Source organism: Drosophila navojoa, chromosome 4 (genome assembly GCF_054131105.1).
Source record: "Drosophila navojoa isolate 15081-1374.11 chromosome 4, UAZ_NAV_1.0, whole genome shotgun sequence".
NCBI lineage: Eukaryota > Metazoa > Arthropoda > Insecta > Diptera > Drosophilidae > Drosophila > Drosophila navojoa.
This window is the reverse complement of record NC_142892.1, coordinates 8,513,165-8,535,991: the sequence shown is the minus strand read 5'-3', so window position 1 is coordinate 8,535,991 and position 22,827 is coordinate 8,513,165. Positions and strand designations below refer to the sequence as shown.

Below are 22,827 nucleotides of genomic sequence, written 5' to 3'. Positions count from 1 at the left end.
GAAGCTGGCGGAAGAATGAGATGAAAAACGAAAATAAATGTAAGATAAAAGTCAGACCGGCAATAAGCGTATTAATTGCCAGTGCAAAATAAAGTGGCCAGTGCTGCAAAACAGCCGCGGCGAGGCCTATCAAATACCTGGCGCATATATTTAAGGAAAGGCCCACATTTAAAAAGATTCATTACCATAAAGGGGAATATTAAAGTAAGTCGCACTTAATATAGGTCAAAATACAGGGTAAACTAAATGCTAAAACTTGGCTTCATTTAAATTGAAACGAATATCGATATCGCTTAAGCAAAAGTATCGATAGCACAGCTATCGCTCGCATTTGAGTGCTGGCAAAGGCTTAAACTAAATATTTTACAACGATATTTACATTGCTATGAGTTGATTTAATAATATACCCGGCTGTATACAAATGCAACAGGGTATTTCAATTGGTTGTCGAGCAGCTGCGCTGACGGGTGAGCGCGCGTCGCTGGCCCAGCGGTGCTTTGTGTTTGCCGCTGGGCGCGTGGTGCGTGGAAATTGTGGGGCATGTGAAGTGACCGCAATTAAAAGCGTATTTTGCGTTTCTCCCACTCTCTTTATTTGCAGCACATCGGTAGCAGTAGAGCGGTGACGGCGGCTTGAGCTTTGGTTATAACACAGCTGGCTGTTTGGGGCATTGGATCCGGAAGCGGAAGTGCTCATAGTTGGCTGGCGGTGCATAGTGCGGGCAGCAGCAACACGGCAACAACGGCGGCCAGAATTTTTTCACGTTTGGATAGTGTCGAGGAGGTGCAACGCGGTCGCAGTGGCAGCGCTGTTGGAATAACGCCCGGCGGTGGTGCAGTGGCAGCGGCAGCGGCAGCGGTGGCAGCGGGTTCACCAGCCAGAACCGGCGGTGGGGGAGTGGGCGCGGGCTTGGGCAATGCGGCAGGAGCGCGTAATCGCAGCGCCAGCACAATACTCGAGCTCAGTCAGAGCCAACTAGGAGCGCACACGCGCAAGTATTCGAGCGGCGGCGGCGCAGCACTTCTCGCTGGCGATGTGAATGGATACGGAGACAACGCGTCAACTGCGAAATGCGACACATTTAATGGCGTTGGAGCGAGTGCAGGTGCTGGTGCAGGTGTAGCTGCTGGTGCAGGTGTTGCTGGCGGCTCAGGTGTCGGTGTCGGTGTCAGTGGAGCGGCCGGTGCGGCCAGTAGAGCGGCACCGCAGGATAGAAGCTCACTCGGATCAGTCAATGTGCCAGTCACAACAGTCAGCAGCTTGGGAATAACTCTGCGCGAACGTTTGTCCATCAGTGGCGCATCATCGGGTAACGAGTCGGGCGTTGCGGCTAGTGCGGGCGGCGGAGCTGGTGGCTCAGCGCCAACAATAGGCGGCAGCAGCAATACAAGTGTGCCACATTGCAAGCGACAGGGCAGCTTCTCGAATGTATTCTCAAAGCTAATCGATGGTATGCCCGCTGGCACAATGTTCGCCAAGTTCAAAAGCGCCAACGTGGCGGCCTCCACATCCGTGCAGAATGTCGCCGATGGCAATCCCATTACGCAGTACTTCGAGATTGGCAAGCCGGTGGCCTGTGCCGGCCCAGAGCTCGTCTGGCGCATACACGATGGATATCGCAAGAGTGACAACAAGGTGAGCGCTTCAAACAAAAAACTGTAGCGAAGCTGACTGCCAGCTCTCACACCATCTATCTCACTTTCTCTCTCTCTCTCTCTCTGTCTCTCTTCATCTGTCTCTGTCTGTGTAGGAATGTTCGATTTTTATATTTGAGAAAAAAGTGGCAGAGAAACTGCACAAGCCGCGTCGCAAGGAGACCATTACAGAGCTGCTAAAAAGCTCGGTAAAGACATTGGAACGCTTTCGTCATCCCCGGGTGAGTATGCCCTTCATTTAGATTATTAATGTAACTTCCTTCGAGTAAATAGCTAAATATATTTAACTTTCCTCACTAAGAATTGGTATGGCCAAAGCTTTTATTCAGTTTAAGGAAACTATCCAAAATATGTGCGAGGAATTTGGCAAAATATTTGCAGCTCATAAATTACAAGGCATCAGAAAACAAGTAAAAGGACTCTAGTAGAGGTTGAGGGACTACGGGAAACACTCATTGAGCAGCTGTGTGCTGATGAGCTATTGTAAATCGAGACAGATCTGTGGAGATGGACTTGAATAGTAGAACTTCATGTATTTGAAATTGAAATGTGAGGATAGACCAATTTGGAATTGTATAGACAGTATAGACAGCTAAACAGACTCAACAGTAAATTTGATAATTAAAGCTAATAAACGTAGTTTATATATCATATTAAAGTCACTCTCATTAGTCACAGCTTAAAGATATTCAAACTTGTGCCATTTAAGCCACCCCAACCTGCCTATCTGTCTCTCCTATGTATCTCACATTAAACTCTCTTTTCCCCAGATACTTCAAATCTATCACACTGTAGAGGAAAGTGCGGACACGCTGGCCTTTGCTGCTGAGCCCATTTTCGCCAGCCTTTCAAATGTGCTGGCCTTTCATGTGAGTTGGTTTTTCTCTTCTTTTTTTTTTTTTGGCTTTTCTTTTTTTTTGGTTTCATTTTTGGTTCGGTTCACAGTTTTCAGTTCGATTCAGTGAAGTTCGGTCAGGTGAGGCAGGGTTAGGCGCTCTCTCTTTTCGGTAGCTGGCCAACAGGATATGCAATTTGCGTTGTCGCCCGCTGCTCCATTGTGTTTTGGGCTCTCTGCCTTTTACTGCCTACTGCCAGCTGCTTCAATCAATGCTTGTTGTTGTTGTTGCTGTTGTTGGTAGCAACAAGTTTGTTGTTGTTGTTCTTTTTGCGTACGTTTAAAGTTTCGTATGGCAGCCAGTCAACTGCATAGTTTGGCTTTTGGTTCAAGTGCCAAGGCAGCACAGCAATGTGAGCTATGCATAACACACCCAATACACACACACACACACACATACATATATACTAAGTCACCAATACAACTAAATCGAATTACAGTGCGTGCTAGCAAAGTTTACGCTGTGGAGATTGAGTCAATAAAATGATTCGTTTCGCTAGCGTAGTTCAGAAATTGATACACACACACAAACACAACCACACCCACACCCAAATACACACTCACACACACAGGTGGTAGCAAGAGTAAAGTGCTTTGTTTTTAGCTGGAAGAAGCCAACAAAGCTCCAGACAATATTTTAGTTTATTGAGGTGCACACGGCAAGGGCAACAACAATCGAAAGAGAAACAAAATTCGAATCGAGTTAAATTACATTGAAAATTGCATGGGTACAAAGCCAAATTGTTTTACAGAATAAACAATATGTGCTGGAATAATGAAAGGAAAGCAGAAAAGTTACAGTTTATGGAACTGTTTGTACTCTGCGACTCTGAACGATCTTGTGGAGCATGGCAAACGGAGAACAAAGGAGAGCACGAGGCGACCTTTTAAAGCCATGTCTATTGAAATTAGAACTCAGCACAAATTCTTTATTTAGTCTCTGTTCGGCAGTCAGAGTAGATATACTAGACGTTTTTTTTTTTTGGGTTTTGGTTTTTGTTTTTGCTACTCCTTAATGTCTTTATTGTCTGCAAAGTTTATGGCTTCATGACATAGTTAGTTTTCCCGCTGGGAGGCGGCGAGCAAAGTGAAAAGAAAAATGCGAGAAAAATTGAAAAAGCAATTGCCATAAAATGCAAACAGAGCTTTCTTGCTCCATTCTTGTTTTTTGTCTTTGGTGATTTTATTTTTCGGGTGGACTGAGCTCACGTGTCTGGCAATTCTTATGCGCCGCGCTGTCTTGCAGGAGTCGAAAACGTACGAGAATGCCAGCGTGGCACCCGCAGCAGGTGGCGGGCCGGCGCAGGCACAGCCAGCTGCTGGGGCCCAGCCGCAACGGCCGGCGCATGCAAAGGAATACAATTTCTTGGATATGGAGCTGAAATATGGATTCTTGCAGGTAAACCAAACAACTAGCAATGCCAACGTGCATGTGTGTGTGTGTTTGTGTGCAGTTGACTCTATAAGAGAGTGTTTCACTGTGGCTTCTCGTTTGCAGCTAACAGAGGCTTTGTCCTATTTGCACTATTCCGGTCACGTAATTCATCGAAATGTGTGTCCATCCTCTATACTAATAACCAAGCGGGGCATCTGGAAGCTGGCGGGCATGGAGTATGTGGGTGAGTTTCGCAGCACATTCCAATCGAAACGAATGCCACTCTGGCCACTCGATTTGTATTCATAATGCCCATTGTTGATATGTTATTCTTGCCTTGCAGAAAGAATGAATGAGACTGATTTGAATAGCTCAATTCCTTGCCCGCCGTGGAGCAACAGGGTATCAAAGATGGCCCAGCCCAATCTCGACTTTATGGGTAAACAAAACGTGGCCACTTCAAAGCTGCAACAAATCCTTTCGTCACTCTCTAACTCCATCTCTTTCTCTCTCTCTCTCTTTCGTTTAGCACCCGAAACGCAGACCAGCTCGAAGTGCAGCCTGCTGAGCGACATGTTCTCGCTGGGCATGGTCATCTGTGCGGTGTACAACAATGGACGGCCACTCATACAGGCGGGCAACTCTACATCCAACTATGCCAAGCAACTGGAAACGGTAAGAGAGTGATTCATTCGCTCAGCTTCCACTGGGCGCGCTCAGGCCAAATTAATTTGCTGCCGCTGCCCGCGGCCAGATCTGAAGCCAAGTGGCAATTGCTGTGGCTGGCAAAAGTTTTGCGCCGCTTGTGTTTGCCAGCCGTAATTAGATTCGGCGCTTTGTCAAATGCAAATGTAATCAAAAGTCCACTTGAAACTCTAATTGTTCAGCCAGGTGCTGAAGCTGAAGCTGATGCTGATGCTGCTGCTGCTGCTGATGCTGATGCTGATGCTGCAGCTGCCTCGGGCCATGTCATTAAAAGTTTTGGCCCCAGTCAGTCAGACTTCAAGTTGCGGCCAAACAGTATTATTATATATATGTACCTTCCCTTTTCTGTTTGATATTGTTTTTGTTTTTGCTATTTGGTCATCTGTCTGGACTTGTCATTTATCATACACCTTGCTCCATTCTGCTTCCAGCTGGATGACAATGTGCACAAGCTAATGCCGCGTCTGCCCATCGCTCTACAGGAGGCGACATCTCGCATGGCCAGCCGGGATCCGACAGCGCGACCCACCGCTCAGCTGCTGCAGCTGATCAAATACTTTATGTGAGTAGACAACTAGCTAAATTAGCAACCCATTCCCAGCGCTTCGGGTCTCCAGCACTCAATACTGTTGCCTCTTCAGCAAATTAATTAACTTTTAACTAAACGCAGAGCAAGCAAAAGAAAAAGAGAAAGCGACAGCAATTTGCGCAGTTTTAGCAAAAGTTTTTTGTTTGAGTTTCAAATGAAATTGACACCTGTTAAAAACAGCCACTCACACACACACACATAGATACACAAACACGCACACACATGCAAACGTAAACAAGACACGCAATCTCTAAGCCAATTTGTACATGTAGCAAAAATTGAATTGAAGCTTTTGCTTTTACCACACCAAGGTCTCATCAAGGAACACACACACACAGAGAGAGAGAGGGGGATATATACACACACATATACCTTAATTACGTCTGTTTGGTAAATGAAAACGGTAATCAGGCTTGAAAGACACAATGCGAATCTCTTGAGCTGATTGTGAGTAGTGGCAAGCGTAGGAGTCGCCGCACTCGCCCCGCTCTAACCTCCTTTGGATTTATGACGACAGCAGCTGCTAGGCAGACAGCCAAGGGCCGCGCACCTGCCCTGAGCGAAAAACGCGGCAGCCGAGAACAAACTCGCAGATTAAACCACAGTGGGTCAAGCCAGAGATGTGTGAGAGCCAAGCAGAAATAAGTAAATGGACGATAGTTGGGGGAGTTGATAACTGTTGAGTATGGAATGTTTTGTGACCATGTTATAAAGGCTCAAGGGTTTATAAGGGTATTCATTCGTAGTTCTAATATTCTTCAGAAATTCATATAGTTTGCACCACTGTGCTGTGTTTAGATAAACTGAAAGTCACGGCTGTTGCGACGGCTGCTGGGCTGGCAAAATCGGTTGCTTGGCAAAAATGAGTGGTGCACGCCCCATTGCCGCCCATCAGTGTCTGTCAGTGTGCTGCGTTGGCAGTCAGTTAGTCGCTCGTTGGCGGCACTTTGAAGTTCATTTATATGTTATCAGCGTATTCTTCGTTTTTTTAGCTGCGTTTGCAAATAACTCAAGTGGGACGCGACAACCAGTTTGCCAGGGCTGTCTGCGTGGGCTAAGCCAGCAGCAGCAGCAGCAGCGGCAGCCGCAGCAGGAGAGTCTTTATGCTGATTATGTGGCCCATGGCTAATCAGCTGGGCAGCCAGGCGGACAGCGGGCAGTGGGCAATTCTTTTAATGGCGCTTCGTGTGCAACGGGGCGCATACGCAATGTGATTTAAGGCCGCACTCCTACTTAGCCAAGCGCATGCCGCAAGTTTCTCATTGCGATTGCCAGTGTACATAATTTAACTGGTTTTGACTTTTATGGCCATTATACAATTACCCGCAACGGCCACGCCTCAGCGCTGCGAACTAATGCTGGCTGATCGCAATATAAGTGCAAAAATTGCAATTGTATTTTGCTAATCTTTTGCTAATTACACTTTGGCCAATTAGTTTTAGGCCACCATGAAAACGTTTCAGATAAATATTTCACACTTCAGCGGAGGCAAAACTTTTGCACAGGCAACAACTAAAGCTCTCTGTATTCCAGCATAGATAAACAGATAAACGCTGTATAGTTATTTATTTATACATGTATATATATATGTGTGTGTGAGTGTTCATAAACCACAAATGTGCGAGGGATTAAACTGGAAATAAGTTGACCGCAAAGAAATAAAATGCCAAACAATTGCACGGTTTTTTTTATTTAACTGTCAAATACTAGGAATTTGCGAAATTAAAAAAACTAAATTCTTTGATAATATTTGTGCGGAATACGAAAAAAGTCTTGCAGCTGCTGCAATAGTTACAGTGTATAGGCAGGGTATCTATATAGACTGGCAGTACATTCGTTCAGTTGGGCTCCAATAAAAGTTGAGCGAGTGCTAATAAAATTTGCCACATTCCGTATTTAATTTGTATGGGCTTTTCTTGTTGGCAGCGATCCGGCAATAAATGCGCTGAAATTCCTGGACGTGGTCAACATGAAGGACACGCAGCAGAAGTCACAGTTCTACAAGACCACCTTGATAGAGGCCATGCCGCTGATACCGCGCGTAAGTACCCATAAATTGTGCCAAAAAAGAAAGCAGCCTGCGCTACGAAACGGAAGCGGAAACGGATGTTGGCCAGCTTGCGGACGCGTCAGCCATTTTGTGCTGACTGCTGACTGCTGTCTGCTGTCTGCTGACTGGTGACAGCTCGCTGTCTGCACTGTCCGTGAATGCATTCATCATTTATAGCGACAAGTTGAGCGCTTTACGAGCAATAGCAGCAGCAACAATTCGCAAATTACGAGCGCTTTTATGACAGCTGCAAAACTGTCACCCGAACGAGCCAGCGATCCCTTTGTCTATCTATCTGTCTCCCTTTTGTGGCAGCAGCAGAGGCAATTGAGAAGCCATCGACCAGTTGCTAGTGGCTAGTCGTAGTTGTAGCGATTGCTTATTGTTTTCTCTCTATTTCTCTTTGCAGAAACTTTGGTGGCAGAACCTCTGGCCCATGCTCAAGTCGGAGATAAACAATGGCGAGGTGCTCGCTGCTGTTCTGCAGCCCGTCATGCTCTTCGTCCAGGAGGCGACGCACGCCGAGTACGATGCCCTAATGTCGTCCACAATGAAGTGAGTGCCACGTGCTCATTAGGCGCCCACACATCCACACGCACACACAGCTATAAATATACACTCACTCATGCATATTTTTAGACTCGCCTGTACTACTTAGGCGAAGGCTTACCGCCTACCATTTAACTGTAAAGTTGCGCTGACCTTCTGTTATTGTTTGTGTGCTGCAGAGCTGTGGCTCCACTGTAAGCTGTGGCTGCTGCTGTGGCCACCATCGATAGCTGCTGGGCAGCCAAACAATGGAGTTCGGCTTTTGTCTCGCTGCTGAACAATTGAAAAACTTTTGTGACACTTTTTATTTAATTTTCACGGCGTTTTATTGCACGCGCCCACTTGCAGAGAGAGAGAGAGAGAGAGCGATAGACACGACACATCGTATGGACAAGCGGACGACTCATATTGTAATTTATAGACCACAAGTTGTAGTTAAAGTTTCTGCCACGCAAAGTTTTGTGTCGGGGCCAACTATGTCAGGACAATGCGCACCTTTTGTGCCCTCAACGCCGCTGGCGCGGCATACATAAATTAGTAAACCGCATGAGCACATCTGCTGCTGCTCCTGCTCCTGCTGCTGCTGCTGCTGCTGCTGGGCAGTGCGAGATGTTGTCGAGAAAGTTGAAGTGGATGGCGCTAAAATATAAATTGGAAAGGCAAATAGAGTGAAACGGATTTTGAAGACGAGATCTTGCTGTTCGACTTGTTAAAGTTAAGCTTCACTAACAAGTTAAGCTAAGTTAGCATGTGAGCCGCACAGTGCACATCAGGCAGTCATTCAGTCAGCTAAACAAGGTAACAGTTAGTCACTCAACTAGGTCATGGAGTTGAAGCTAGTCAGGCATTCTGCTTATTAGTCAGCCAATCCTGTATGAGTGAAGCTGTCTATTCGATATTTAGTCACGCAAAATCATTTTACATATATGCACCAACACTTAAAACACGCCAAACGGCCCTCGGCCCACTCAAACATTTGCCTAAGGCGATGGGCAAACAAAGTTGTTTTTCGACTGTTGTAAGACGCTTATTGACACTGCCAAAAAAGTTGCAAATAACAACTTTTCACCCACACACACACACACGCACTCACACACACACTTAAGGATCAAGCAAAGGTCCAGCTAGTGTGCAACAATAATGAAGCATTTATTTGGGTTCATTTTTTATACAAATATTAAATGAAACAGTCGGCAAACTTTTGTGCCCCATCAGATTAAGAAGATATATGTACGTTGTATTGAGATGAGTATACAATGATTTGTGTGTTTGCTTTGTCTGGCTATAAATAGGATTGTCTACAATACGCCAAAATCCATTCAGGCCAGCGTCACGATACTCGAGAACTTGCACTTGATAATTGAGAAGACGAAACCGGAGGATGTCACCACAGATATAATGCCGATGCTATTCTTTTCATTTGACGGATCCACAATACAAGTGCAGGTAAGCACAATCCGCAGACGTTGCCTCCGATTCACCTGCCACCGCTATAGATATGCAAATTAGTTCGAGCAGGAGCCAGTCACACACAGAGTGAGTGAGAGAGTGTGAGTCGGGGTGGGAGGTGTAGAAGGGGTTGACAAGTCAACAGAGTTGGCATTTGCCTTAGCGTTGATTGCGTAATTACAGCAGAAATTTCTTAATTAACTGCGGCACAGAGATAGCTCTTCCTCTTCTAAGCAGCTCGGTTGCCACTTCAAATTTATTGCCAACGAAAGTAATTTTACCTTTTGCGCCTGAGCACCTCCGAGCACTAAAGACAAGGCCAGCCCAGACCCAGGCCGGGCACTCGAAACTCGAGCATTTAAAGTCGTTTGTAAATTGAAATGGAAACCACTTCTGCGGCATGCCAGACAGTACTTAAATCGAACAAGAATTTCCCCAATTTGTGTACTATAGATTTTAGCCAATTCCCTCCTCACCCCCCTCTAAACAACGTTTTCTATTTCGCACAGAGTGCAGCCGTGGTGGCTGTGGGCAACGTATTCGATAGCATCGCCGAGCTCTCCATACGCCGCATGGTCTTGCCCAAGGTGAAGATGGTGTTCGAGAAGAACATAACGGACCCCAAGATTGTGCAGAATGTGCTGATATGCATTGAGCGTGTCATGGATCGCATGGAGCGGGCTCAGGTGCGTATTAGCCACTAAGCTAAGCCTTAAGCTGGACTAACAACAACTCGGCAGGTCATGGAGGAGGTGCTGCCCCTGCTGGCCAACGTGCGCATACCCGATCCAGATATTATCATGCGGACTGTGCGTAAGTACAAAAAAAAAAAAAAAACGTGCCCTAAGATAAATTCAATTGATACTAACTGCACACAAAAAGTTAATAGAATTTTACAAACACAGACAGAGTGAGAGAGAGAGAGAGAGATAGTGAATGAGGGAGCGAGTCAGACATACGAACATACAATCAACGAGCTTTGCCATTGTGCCAATAAAAACTAATTAAATACCATAAAATTGAATCTCTGCCAACTGTGCGAATGGGCAACGGCTTGCGGTTAAGCAATCTGAAATGGCTAAAATTACTTTAAAAATCCACTGTGTGGATGGCTTGGTTAGGGACACACTCTGTTAACCAAGTTTAATTGCTTTTATGCAGTCTATGCAGTCTATATTGAGTTTTCTGCTCAGAAGAGCTGCTACACAGGTCTATATGAGGCTAACATAAATTCCTATCATCTTAGCCCACAATTCTAAAGCCAATTCAAGGGATTTTATTTCGACAACTGACCTTATAATATATTCTAATATTCTGTACTCCACTCTCAACTATACTTGTATAACATAACATTGTAACATTGTTTATGACATGATTCTATCTCATCATAATCATGTAATATATTTCAATTGATTCCCATTAGCATTAATTGAGTACGCTCTTGTGGCATGAATATCTTACATCTTGCCCAAGCAGTTGCTGCCACTGTAAATTTGGCTTATTATATATGTATGTGTGTGTACTTTTGTTTGTCTTTGATTAGAATTACGCTGACAATAATAACATGACAGTTGCTTAGTATTAATGATATGGCATACCATTTTACAGGCATCTACCACAAGATGTTTGCCGACAAATCCTATGGCTTAACCGTGGAGACGATGGCCACCAATGTGCTGCCGCTGCTGATACCGCACACTGTCAATCCGTCGCTCAATTTCGAGCAATATTGCTATTTGCTTGAGGTATGACGATGGGCCGATGGGCCGATCGGCCGACCGCAGAATATGCTACGGTAAATTGCAAAACATTTTCCGCTTGTGGTATGTCGTTTCAGGTGCTGCAGCAGATGCTGGAGGCCATCGATCGGCAGCAGCGCAACAAATTGAAGCTGGACAATCTGTCGATGGCGTCGCCGGAGCGGCATCGCACGTTGCGGCATCAGTTCTCCACGGATAACATGAATGCGCCGCCATTCAATATACCCAATTTGCGTATTGATCAGCGCAAGACCTCCAGTGCCGAGGATATGGCGCGCAAGAATTCCGGTGGTAAGTAAATGATTTCCAACGAATGTGCAGCTGGTGTCACCAAATGTCCTGCGGGAAAGTGGGCGTGGACGTGGGGGGGAGTGGGATTGGCAGGGGTCTGGCAGTAGCTTGCATAATGAATAATGAGCTTAGAGCAGCTTAATTGAACATTTTCATTGGCATTAGCATCGGAGTTTCCATTTGATATCCATGGTACGTGACAGTTTAGCATTGTGGGACGCCTAATCAGGATCCTGTGTCCGGCAGCGCTCACTAATTTGTCAAACCGAAAATGAGCCGTGAGCTGTGGCATTTAATTGTATTATGCAAATTAAAAACAAAAAAAAAAAAAAAACCGAATCGAAATTAAAGCGAAAAATGAAAATGAAAATGAAAATGAAAATTGTATAATCAGAGCCGCCAGCAACTGTCGGCAGGAGATTGAGTTACGTGTGGCACGTGCCACTTGTCGCTGCAGCACTTGATGAACTTTCCACCTTAACGATGATTTATTATGAGTACTTAATCGCTTGTAAATACAATGTCACGCCCTTTGGGCGTCTCTGTGTGCGGGCAAACTTTTAATTTGTCGCAAATGCAAGTCAAAAGGTGGGCCGAGCTGTTCGCACCTGTCGCACATTTCATGGCCTGCTGCAATGTCAGCTGAAAACAAATGTGTGCGTGTGGCTCTGTGGTTTCCTCTCTCTCTCTCTCTCTCTCTCTAAATTAAGAGAGGCAACTATATATTGCGAAATTGACATGTTGTTGCCTCACTTTCCAGTCAAGTGCAAAGAAATGGGCTGGGCAGGAAGCGGCCAGAGGCCATGAGGCTACACTGCGGCTACGCTGTGGTTTTTGTGGTTAACAGTAGACAAACATAGAAATATAGAGGGAGAGAGAGGGTGGATGTGCCTAGCTGTGCGCTGCATATTAACTGTAGTTCAACAGCCAATGAAAACACACTCAATATTTGCGCTTCATTGCATATGCTTAGCAATATTAAGTATACACATGGTTGGTCGCCCTCAGGTGAATCGAGAGCTAAAAGTTTGTCTGTGCCCAGCGAATTTCAATTAAAGAGTGCACAAAGAGTATATAATGTGGAGGTGAAAGCACAAATGCAGACTAAGGCGAGGCGAAATCAAGTGGAAAATCAGGCAGGAATTCACTCGTCATGTGCAGCGAATCAAAGGCAACTCTGCATGCCCGCAATTCGCATATTTATATGCAAAACTGTCACATAATCAAATAAACCCATTGCTCATGCAGTTGATGAACTGTAAAAAGCTGCAGACGACGACTGCAAAGAGTAATTTTTACATTTAACGCATTTACGAAATTTTTGAGCGGCATTAATTGAGTTGAACGTGAATTTTTTTAACAACATGCATGCATGTCGTATGCCGTGAAATTAAGTAAAATCAGTATGCGAAACGGATTGAAATATGGATTGCCGTGGTGCAGTGTACAAGCATGTGAGTAAATAACGTTTGACGTGAATTACCTGGGCTGCAGCAGGAGTAGGAGCGGGAGAGAAGGTTAGAAGCAGAGTGGAGGCCTTTGGGTGGTATGGCGAGGGTCGAGTCACATGCAGCAGCCACAGCTGTAACCGCAGATTGTTGCGTTTGTGTCCTTGACAATGACAGCGGTAGAAAGCACATCTGACAGGGCCACACTTAGCCACACACACACACACACACACATGCATGCAGTGTGTGGTGCTAAAATGTTTGAGGTCTCTCATTATGAAACCCAATTAGCTGGCCACTGTTTATGCAATTTTCATAGTAATTCTCTATATATGCAACTGTTTTTGTCCCCGCCCCAGGCTCTGGCATGCTGGGCGGCTGGTGGTTTGGCTGCTCGCCTTCGTCGCCGGATAGCAATTTCCTGCGCGTCGGCAACGTGTTTCCCAATCGACGGCTCTCGGACAATACGCTGATGACACCAAAGATACGAATCGCTCCGTCGTGCGCCTCTTCGCCGGGCGGCACGCCGGGCAGCGGCTTGCCCACCCGTCGCCATTCGAGCATCGGACCCCAGGAGCGACGCGGCTCCACCATCAATTTGTCACCGCCAACTGTAAGTTGTTTGTGTCTGCCACGCGACGTGGCACGTTGCCCATTTTGGGTTCCTTTTTATTATTTTGATAATTTATTTATTTATTTATATATTTGTTTGTGTCGCGAGCGCAATTCTGTTTGTTGTGGTTGCTTCATTTAGCATTCAGTTGGGTTTTCCTTTGTGATTCGCTTTTCTTTTCTCCTCTTTTCATTTCGATTTCATATTTTGTTGTCCTTCGTATTTGTTTGTGCTGCTGCACTCACCTTTGGCTCGCTATTGTTTGCTTGACCGCTGACAGTCACAAAGGCTTACGGTTAATTTTTATTTGATTTCAATTCGTCTTTACCTATTATAAACTGTTTTTTGTTTCCATATGGGCCCTCATATGAGGCTTACTTTAAAGGAATTGTGTTTAACTTTAGCGCCTAGCGAGTAGCATTTAGCGTTAATTTACAGTTAACAACAAAGTACAGTTGTCATCAACAAGAACAACAGCCGCTTAACATGAACATGAGAAACATGCAGAACTACTATTATATAATATTATACGATTACGTTTACCTTACTTTTATGATTTGCCCTGATATCGGCTTTTGTCTACATATTTATAAATACTTATGATCAGCTCATTTCCTGCAATGAAAGATAAGAGAAAATCAATTAACAAACGCTCTAACACACGCTCTTTTATCTTATCTTCACTTTCCCGCCCCACCAAAAAATAAAATAAAAAAAAAAACAAAACATTTGAACGTCTCAAAACAATGTAAATATATTTATAAAAAAAAAAAACAATAACAAAACACAAAAACAAACGTCGTCGTCGTCCTCGTCGTCGTCATCGTTGGGTCTTTGCTTCGCTTTTCCTATACACAAATTAAATACATATATCACATATATTAGTATGGCGCTCGAGGTAGCTCCGGATCGAGCCTATCGGTGCCCTCAACTTCAGCCTATGTTGTAAGTCTAAAAAACAAAGAAGTGCTTGCCACTGGCAACATATTGAACACATTAATAATATAATAACAATTGTAATAACAACAACAACAACAACAACACGCTGCACGCTGTGCTTGGGTCTCAATAGTCAATATTCATATCCATCAAAAAGAGAGAGCAACGATCTTTTGCCATGTTGATAAAACAATTGTGTCTTGTGCTGTTTTTGTTAACCGTTCTTGTTTACAATATTGTTCTTATTGCTGTTGTTGTTGTTGTTCTCGCCCACAAGCAGTCAACACTTGCACACACACACACATGCAAACACACATACGTATATCTAAACGGCTGTTGCCAAAAGTATTTAGTTGGCTCCGAAATGTATGCTACGATTTTTGTATGTGGGGCGCAAATATGGCGACCGGAAGTTGCTCGCTCGCTCGCTCGTTCGTTCGAAACTTGTTTCTGGTATTCTCACTCTCTCACTCTCTGACTGTCTCTGTCTCTGTCTGAATCTCTCTGTATATTTTGCATACCGCAACTTGCAAGTCAGTTTTGGATCTGCGTTTGAGCTTGAGTTTGAATTGAAAGTTGCATTTGAATTGTTGCCTTAATAAATTGAATCTACTCCGTATATTGCCTGTCTCGTTCTGATACTCTCTGTATTTACATTTGACGTGCTGCCTGAATGGAACAAAAACAAAACAACAAAAAACTTATCTGTATTTTGTTTTTTTTTTTTTGTCTTTCATTCCATTGTTTTCTTATTTTCGTTTATATACATACATATATATTCGTCTCTGTCTCTGTCTCGGTACTGAAACTTTAACTAATTTGCAACTGTGTTGATTTACATTTTTGTACAGTCATTTCGTTGATGGTTGTTGTTGTTTTGGTTTCTCACTTACTTTCTGTACTCTCTGTAACGAGCAGGCTGTTGTTAAAGCGCGGGCGTGGGCATGGGCGTGGCTGTCCATCAAGCTGGATGCTTATGCTAATTCAGTGTATATTGAAACCTTTTACGTCTATCAATTATTTGTGTAAATTCGAAACTTAACTTTGTTTAATTTTAACTTCCATTTTTCCGTTTGTGTATACATTGTGAATATATTCTGAATTATTTGTATATATACATAGATGTGCCTGAGCATTGCTATAAGAGTTGTGTAAGAGCTGTATAAGAGCTGTAAGTAAAGGTCAGAGCAAGTGCTTCGATTGCTGTTCAACAACATCGCTGGTCTCTACAACTTTGTATTACTTCACGAATATCTATTTGTGATAATTAACTATATATACATATTTATTTGAGTGGTTTTTATTTGTATTCGCTACGGCAAGCTCGAGTTTCCATATGTATATTTGTTGTTTCTCAACTGCTCAATTTTTAAGCTAACTGACGTTCAATTTAGGAATGTTGAACACACACACACCTGACACACAATTGATATAGTACATCTCACACAGCCTCTAAACATCTGTCATTGATATGTATTCTGCAAAAAGAGAAAAACATGTAAATTCCACAAAAATTATTCATTATATATCCCGATCGTTCTCAGTTGTTGATTTCAATTTTGAGTTATCAATTTCTTCTTTTCCTGTCCTCTTTGAACGGTGTCTAAAAAAACAAAAGCAAAAATACACACACACTTACATATATACACATACTACTACACATATGCGTTGAGTGTATTTTCGAATGTTTGTGCTTATATTTGTTACTGAAATTCTCGTTAAGCGCGCATCTCACGCTACGATTCATATAGAGCTGTTTCACACATACATATACATACGTTACACACACTCATACATTACTGTGCATATATGCTGTATTTATATCATGTGTGTATTTTCCGTTTCTCCATTTCATGTGCGAACAACAAATATTATATATAAACTATATATATATGAAAATTAAAAAAACAAAAAAAAAAAAAAACGAATAAATTAATACAATTTGCAGCTTGCACGGAGCATGATCGTGAGTACACGTTATCTTATTTCGGAATTTTTCAATTGATTTTATTTGAATTTTGAACTCTCTGCCTTCCGCTTTTACCTACTCACACACTCACACACACATATACTCTGCTGATGTTAATTTCTTTATGTTAATGTAATTTGTATTTTTATTTACAAATAAAGGAGACATTTCTGTTCGCTGTTCGCGTTCTAATTGGATTTGATGTACATGCGAATACTTGATTGATTCATAGACGTATATCAAATATATTCACATAATATTCATACTCTAGCTGTCTCTCTCTCTCTCTCTATATATATATTTGTATAAGATGTTTGCGCTATGTTTTCATGGCTTTTGCTCTATTGGGTAGCTTCTTCTCGCTGCCGCTCTGTCACTCTCTGTATAATTTCGTTTGGTTGTTTGTATATGTATCAGCTATCGTTAACAGCTCATTCAATCAGCCCAGCTGCTATGCATAGGCACACACACACTCACACACACACACACACACATAAGCATAAGCCACATTCACATCATTGTACATATAGTACTTGTATATATGGCACATCTAAAATATATATATATATATATAGACATATATATGTATATGTACTCCGCACAGCTCGCAGATAATGAAGCGGCCATGGTGATAAGCTTTAACTAATCTTCCAAAGAAATCTCCTTTATTGTACTCTCAAAAACAGGGTGGCTCCATGCCCAACACCTCGAGCAGCGTCCCGTTCTTATTGTCGTCCAGCATGCAGTCGATACGCTCGCGTCGCACCTCGACGGTCTTGTCATCGGGTCCGCTCGGGTCTGGATCTGGCTTGCTGCAGCAGTTGGGATCTGGAATGGTAAGACAATTAACTTCCGTATCCGGTACGGTTAGTCCTGTGCCGCTGTTGCGGGTCAATGGTACGCGCAGCAACAACAGCAGCGTCCGAAAGTGTCCGTCACTCAATATAACATTCAGTCAATAATATAATCTGAACGAAATCGGCGAGGCGCAGCCCTCGGCTGATTTTCACAATTACAATAACAATTACAATTACAACAACTACAACAACAGAAATGTGCGCTACAGAGCACAGCAACGAAACCTCAATTTGAACTTGAATGCGCCAAAATATTGAAAGATTCGACAAAACAGAAACTGAAAAGCGAAAATTGAAATGAAAATGCAAATGAAAATGAGAGAAATTCTTGAAAAGTTGTATGCAAAAAGGGGCAGAGGGTAAAATGAAGCAAAATCCAAATATATTTCTATATGTATACTTATAATTTACAATATACTATATATATATATTATATACATATATATCTAGTTTAGTTTAATTATTAATTAAAATTAACTACTAACTAAAACATATTTGACAATTGTGTAAGAAATGTTGTTTTTTTGTATTATTATTATTATTGAAATTAATTATAGATTAAAACGCATTCTTATCTATGTACAATAAATATTAATGTCGCATTATAAAAACATATCTGATAAATCGTAACGAATATATATTTAAATACATATATATTGACATATATGTTTATATAACATACATATTATTAGTAATTGGTAGCTATATATTATCATTATTATTATTATTATTATTATAATTGTACCTAGTTATTATTTGTTGCTGCGTAATATCCATTCCAACACACAGACACACACACACACTCACATCGAAATTTGAATAAAATATTTCTCATTCAAGAAATTATATGTCATAAAAAAAATGCTGCGCGTTTCTATGTTGAACTAAATTATTCATTACAATTGACAGATTTTTTACTCAGACACCCATACACACACACACACATATATATATATATATATATATCTGTATATATATATATACTCAACATCCCAAACCGTAGTTTAAAGTAGTTTTTAATGTTCGAAACGTGATGTTAGTTTTATTTCTACTTCTTATTGTCGTCAAATCGATTGCTCTTAAGACCTAGATTGTACTTAGGCCAACTGACTTACAGTTAGTTAAGCACATGCACTAAAAGTTGACATAATCTAAGCTTAAGCTGACATTTGTGACAATCGCAACATTTGATTGATTTCTCCTTCGCCCCTCCAGAAAGTGGTTTTATATAACTTGGATGGTTATGCTCCATAATTGAATGTAAATATAAATGGAAATATGACTTAAATGCTTAATTTTAATTTGATTTACAAATTTACTTGTTTGCTTCGAATCGCATGTGTTTTTTTGCTAACATCTAAAGTATATAAATTACATATCGAAGAGTTTTCAAACTCAAAATTGAAGTCGGTTTAGTAAGTGAAACTTTCGTCTTGGAATTGAAGCAAAGTGATAGACAACACTTCAAGAATTATATAGATAGATGTCATTAAGAGAGAGAGAGAGCATCTTAAGAAGATTCTCAATACTTTGCGTATGTGTGAAAAATACATATATGTATATTCGATATACGATAGATTTTAATAGGAGAATTTAAACATTTTTCTTCACTTTGCTAAAAATATAAAAATATATAAATATATATATATATGATACATGATAGATTTTACTTAACAACAAGAGATTCTAAATACCTGAAAAATTTAACAAATGTTCAAGAATTGTAATATGAATTTCTTGAAACTACACAAAGAGAGTTCTTAATATTTTTCAGGAAAATGCTCAAAATTGGGAATACATAGCACTGTGATAAAAGTGTATCATGTGGTAGTGTTGGCCACACCAATTAGGTAAACTTGGGAAGGGTATTATTCAATTCCAAGAACGAGTTCCTGTTAAGCGACTTCAGCAACATATTTAAAGCATGCTCAGTTTCGGTGTTAAAAATACATACATACATATATGTATATTCATGCATCTATTGTGATTGTCTGAATGCACTCGTAATACTCGTATTTGTATATATGAATTGAAATGAATTGTTATTGTATATCTAAAAACTATCTAACTTGACTTGCCGTTTTACTTTCTGCCCATCTGATTGCACAAGAATATATATAGTATATATATATACGGATATATATAAGTATATATGTATATATATATATTTGTATGTAAATATTTGGAAATACAACTAATGCAATGTTAATAAGAGAAACGATGTGAATAGGAGTAGAGATTATGAAATCTAAGTACTGGAACTGTCTACACTCGTTTTTGAATGACTGACACTGGAGGCGTATAGCCAAAACTGAAGGCGCTGCTAAACTATAATTTAAACTTAAAAGCTAAACTCCTTAGCTGAAACTAAAATTAAAATTAAATCTATAAACTGACTAACGATGATATGATATGCATTTGTATTTCTAACCGAACTCAATTTACATTTAAGTCTCTGCGAATTTATTGTACTTGTAACTTTAGTCGTGTACCATCGTATATATACTATATATATACTTAATGTTTAGAATATTGCTTTGATTGCCTTTGTGCTTGATTTTTGTTGTTGTGAAGCCCCGCAGCATCCACGCCCCCATTCAATACTCTCTGTGTGCATTCGTATGTTTGTTTAGCTATTCGAATTGATTTCTTTTGTTTCTGTTTATTTTGTACACATCTATTGTCAGTATAAGATATATATTTAAACTACTTCGAAATGTGCCTTAAGAGTTGAACGTTTTTGCATTCTGTGCGGGAACTCTATGTACATATATATATATAATATATATATACATATATATATATATATGATTGGAAGAATATGAATACGTTTTATTAAAATATTTAAATATATATATTTATTTATTTATGAATAAATGTTAAGTATTCTTTAAGTCCAGGGTAGCAAACCAAATCCAAAACCAAGTCACACTACGCCCGTCTCCTACCCAACAATTGTACCTTAGTAGTGGTTTTTTAGACACACATACTCATGCTACACTACACTCCCCATTTTTCCATTGACATCTACTCTCGACTGACACACTCAACCATTCAAGCCTTCCCACCCAACACGTGGAAACCTATAAAAATGTAACATTTAAACATATATTAAAATATTCGATGTGTAGTTTTGAATTGTAAGCGATCTACATTTATACATATACATATATCTAAAGCAGATCCCAAAAACCCTGGGAACCTTGCGTTCCGTAGTCGTATGTGTGCATGAACTCTGTTCCCAGTAAAATCCTCTAAAAACATCCTCCAAAAACAATCGAGTGCCAAGTAAAGATCCTAAATTCGTTAGTCGTTGTCCTTTTTTTATGCTATGTACTATATATTGATATATACATGTTTATCGTGTGTATCCGCCAAGTTTTCTATTCCATCCAAATAATTCTGAATCCCTAGATACATATTTATGAATTTTTTCGTATCGATGTCAGCTAAACCTGTAAAAACCCAGCCGTATTTCGTAGTTATCGAGCAATAGCCAACCAATATATTTCCTTCCATTTGATATCGTAGAAACATCTCTATAGTTTATATTGAAGATCGTGTGAAAACCTTAAAATTGATGGACTAATTAACTTTATTACAGTATCAACTATTCTCCGGACGTAACTAAAAAGATACAAGAAATAAAATTACTTAATCTAAATATATATATTGAGTATATATTTTTAAAGCAATTTCGGTCCATTAGAAACACCAATAATCAGCTTATATTAGCGCTATATATGTATACAATATTTACACATTAAACAAACATTGTAAGCATCAGTCACAAAAAAGAAAAAAAAAAAAAAAAATTCATAATTATCTATATTTGAAATGAATTTAAATGTTATTAGAGAGCAAACAAGAAACAACTACAAAGCATATATAAATAATTTTTGTGTATTTAGATGAACCCACAAATGTGTTGAACACATTCCAAAATCACAACAACAAACACAACAACAGAAAAATACAAATACAAAAACAACACACTACTAACACAAGTGCTAAATGCAATCAATCTGAACGCAACAAAAATATATAATATCAACATCTAGCTACATGTCGACTACTTAATACATTAACTAAATATATAAACGATAAATATCATATACCAACAGAATCATATACCAATATTTTTAGAATTATTTAACGTTCATATTACATATACATATCTACTCATGGCTAACATATTTCTATGTGAACTCCATTAGAATATCGGGAGTGTCATTTCTTAACTAATCCAACTATAAATCCTGACCGAGTCGGTCAAAAACCATTTTACTTTTCGTGAAAAGAGTTGCATATTTATATATATACACATCACTATTTACCTACATATATAAAAGGAATCATGTACCTATAGCGTACCTACTTAAGAGCAGATAATACTAAACACTCTGACACAAAATAATTAACATATACATAAATCGATATATCATATTATCGCCCTGTTAAATTTCATATTTTTGATGGCAAAATGAATACATTAACCAGATAATCATAAAACAAATTTTAAATACTAGACCAAGTATCATCCATATTTAACCCTAAAAAAATGTTTAGAAAACTACTACTAAGGTAAATACACAGACATGTAACCAAAAGAAAATAAGTTTTAACTCGTATTACATGAGAATTCTGGAAGTCAATTTGTATAGTATATATATGTATGTATAGATATATATACACATATATAATTTGAAAAACGAGCACTAAACACAATATTAAAAAGCCATAATGAAATGAAAATAATTATTATTGTTGTAGTAGTGTTTTAGCAAATATATATACATATATATATATATATGATCTGTCATCCAGCAGAACAACACGAACGGGACAATCAAAATTCTATTGACGCTCTTACTTTATGTATGAAAGTTGATTGAAAATATATACATATATGACAAATTTATGTTGTTGTTGTTGTTGTTTTTTGTTAATTTGTTAAATTTAATGAAATGATTCTCAAATCAAATAGGTTTATAATTGACTCCAGCAAACAATCAAACATGCATCAAATTTGTTTTCTCTTTGATTTATATTCAATTTATTTGGGGTTCTATAACAAGCATATCTGATATTATTTTCTAGTGTAAAAATATATTATAGATTAAATTAATTTTAATTAAAACTTATGTAAACAACAAAAAATAAAAGAGGGGAAAACCAAAAAGCTCAAACTGGACTGAACATTTAAGAATTATATTATTATTATATTGTATTATTAACGAAAGAAAATAAAAAAGAAAAAAAGAAAAAAACAAAGAAACTAAATAGTAATATTAAATGAGTATTTATATATGTATGTATCTCTGATTGTATGTATGTATGAACACTTCTGTTTTTATATATGTGTAACACCTATTGTAAAAGAAAAGAAAAACCAAAACCAATGGCGTATCAAATCAACTCTGTCTCTTGTGATCTATTTGTGATGCTATGAGAGATGCAAATAGCACTCAACTCTTTTTATGCCTGTTAACGTTTTAAACAATACTCTACACTCTATTCTATACTTAGACTATGCAATACATTTTGGCATTACTCTTGCGAGAACAACTCTTGAAAACAATCATGCACAATAAATAAAAAAAAAACCGAAGATGAAACTATAAATTAAAAGCCAAATTTAAATACTTATATATATACATATTCTATCATATAGACTACTTCA

The 22,827-nt window shown here is 39.8% G+C and overlaps 1 protein-coding gene across 14 annotated transcripts; it reads left to right on the top strand.

Moving 5' to 3' along the window:
- The first annotated feature begins 637 nt into the window (after positions 1-637).
- bma (SCY1-like protein bma) lies at positions 638-22,377 on the top strand. Of its 14 annotated transcripts, none has more exons than XR_016196829.1 (20): positions 638-1,635; positions 1,751-1,876; positions 2,426-2,524; positions 3,797-3,949; positions 4,049-4,169; positions 4,269-4,364; positions 4,455-4,600; positions 5,062-5,192; positions 7,146-7,260; positions 7,679-7,824; positions 9,111-9,264; positions 9,777-9,953; positions 10,008-10,080; positions 10,876-11,012; positions 11,105-11,318; positions 13,126-13,379; positions 14,265-14,324; positions 16,267-16,284; positions 16,974-18,404; positions 20,749-22,377. XR_016196829.1 is itself a non-coding variant. In XM_018100759.3 (20 exons), the coding sequence occupies exons 1-20, from the start codon at positions 1,453-1,455 to the stop codon at positions 20,773-20,775; spliced, it is 2,610 nt and encodes an 869-aa protein (XP_017956248.1). In that variant the 5' UTR covers positions 638-1,452; the 3' UTR covers positions 20,776-22,377. The 14 variants fall into 14 exon arrangements, 6 of the variants coding, with proteins under 6 accessions (XP_017956248.1, XP_017956251.1, XP_017956250.1 ...); XR_016196827.1 differs by having other exon boundaries at positions 16,944-18,404; XM_018100759.3 differs by having other exon boundaries at positions 16,944-17,123.
- The last annotated feature ends 450 nt before the right edge of the window (positions 22,378-22,827 follow it).

Bases quoted from the DNA above. Each gene is read 5' to 3' on its own strand.
- bma (XM_018100759.3), top strand. From the start codon at position 1,453: ATGCCCGCTGGCACAATGTTCGCCAAGTTCAAAAGCGCCAACGTGGCG. The intron at 2,525-3,796 runs GTGAGTTGGTTT...GCTGTCTTGCAG, and splicing joins CAAATGTGCTGGCCTTTCAT to GAGTCGAAAACGTACGAGAA. The intron at 5,193-7,145 runs GTGAGTAGACAA...TCTTGTTGGCAG, and splicing joins CAGCTGATCAAATACTTTAT to CGATCCGGCAATAAATGCGC.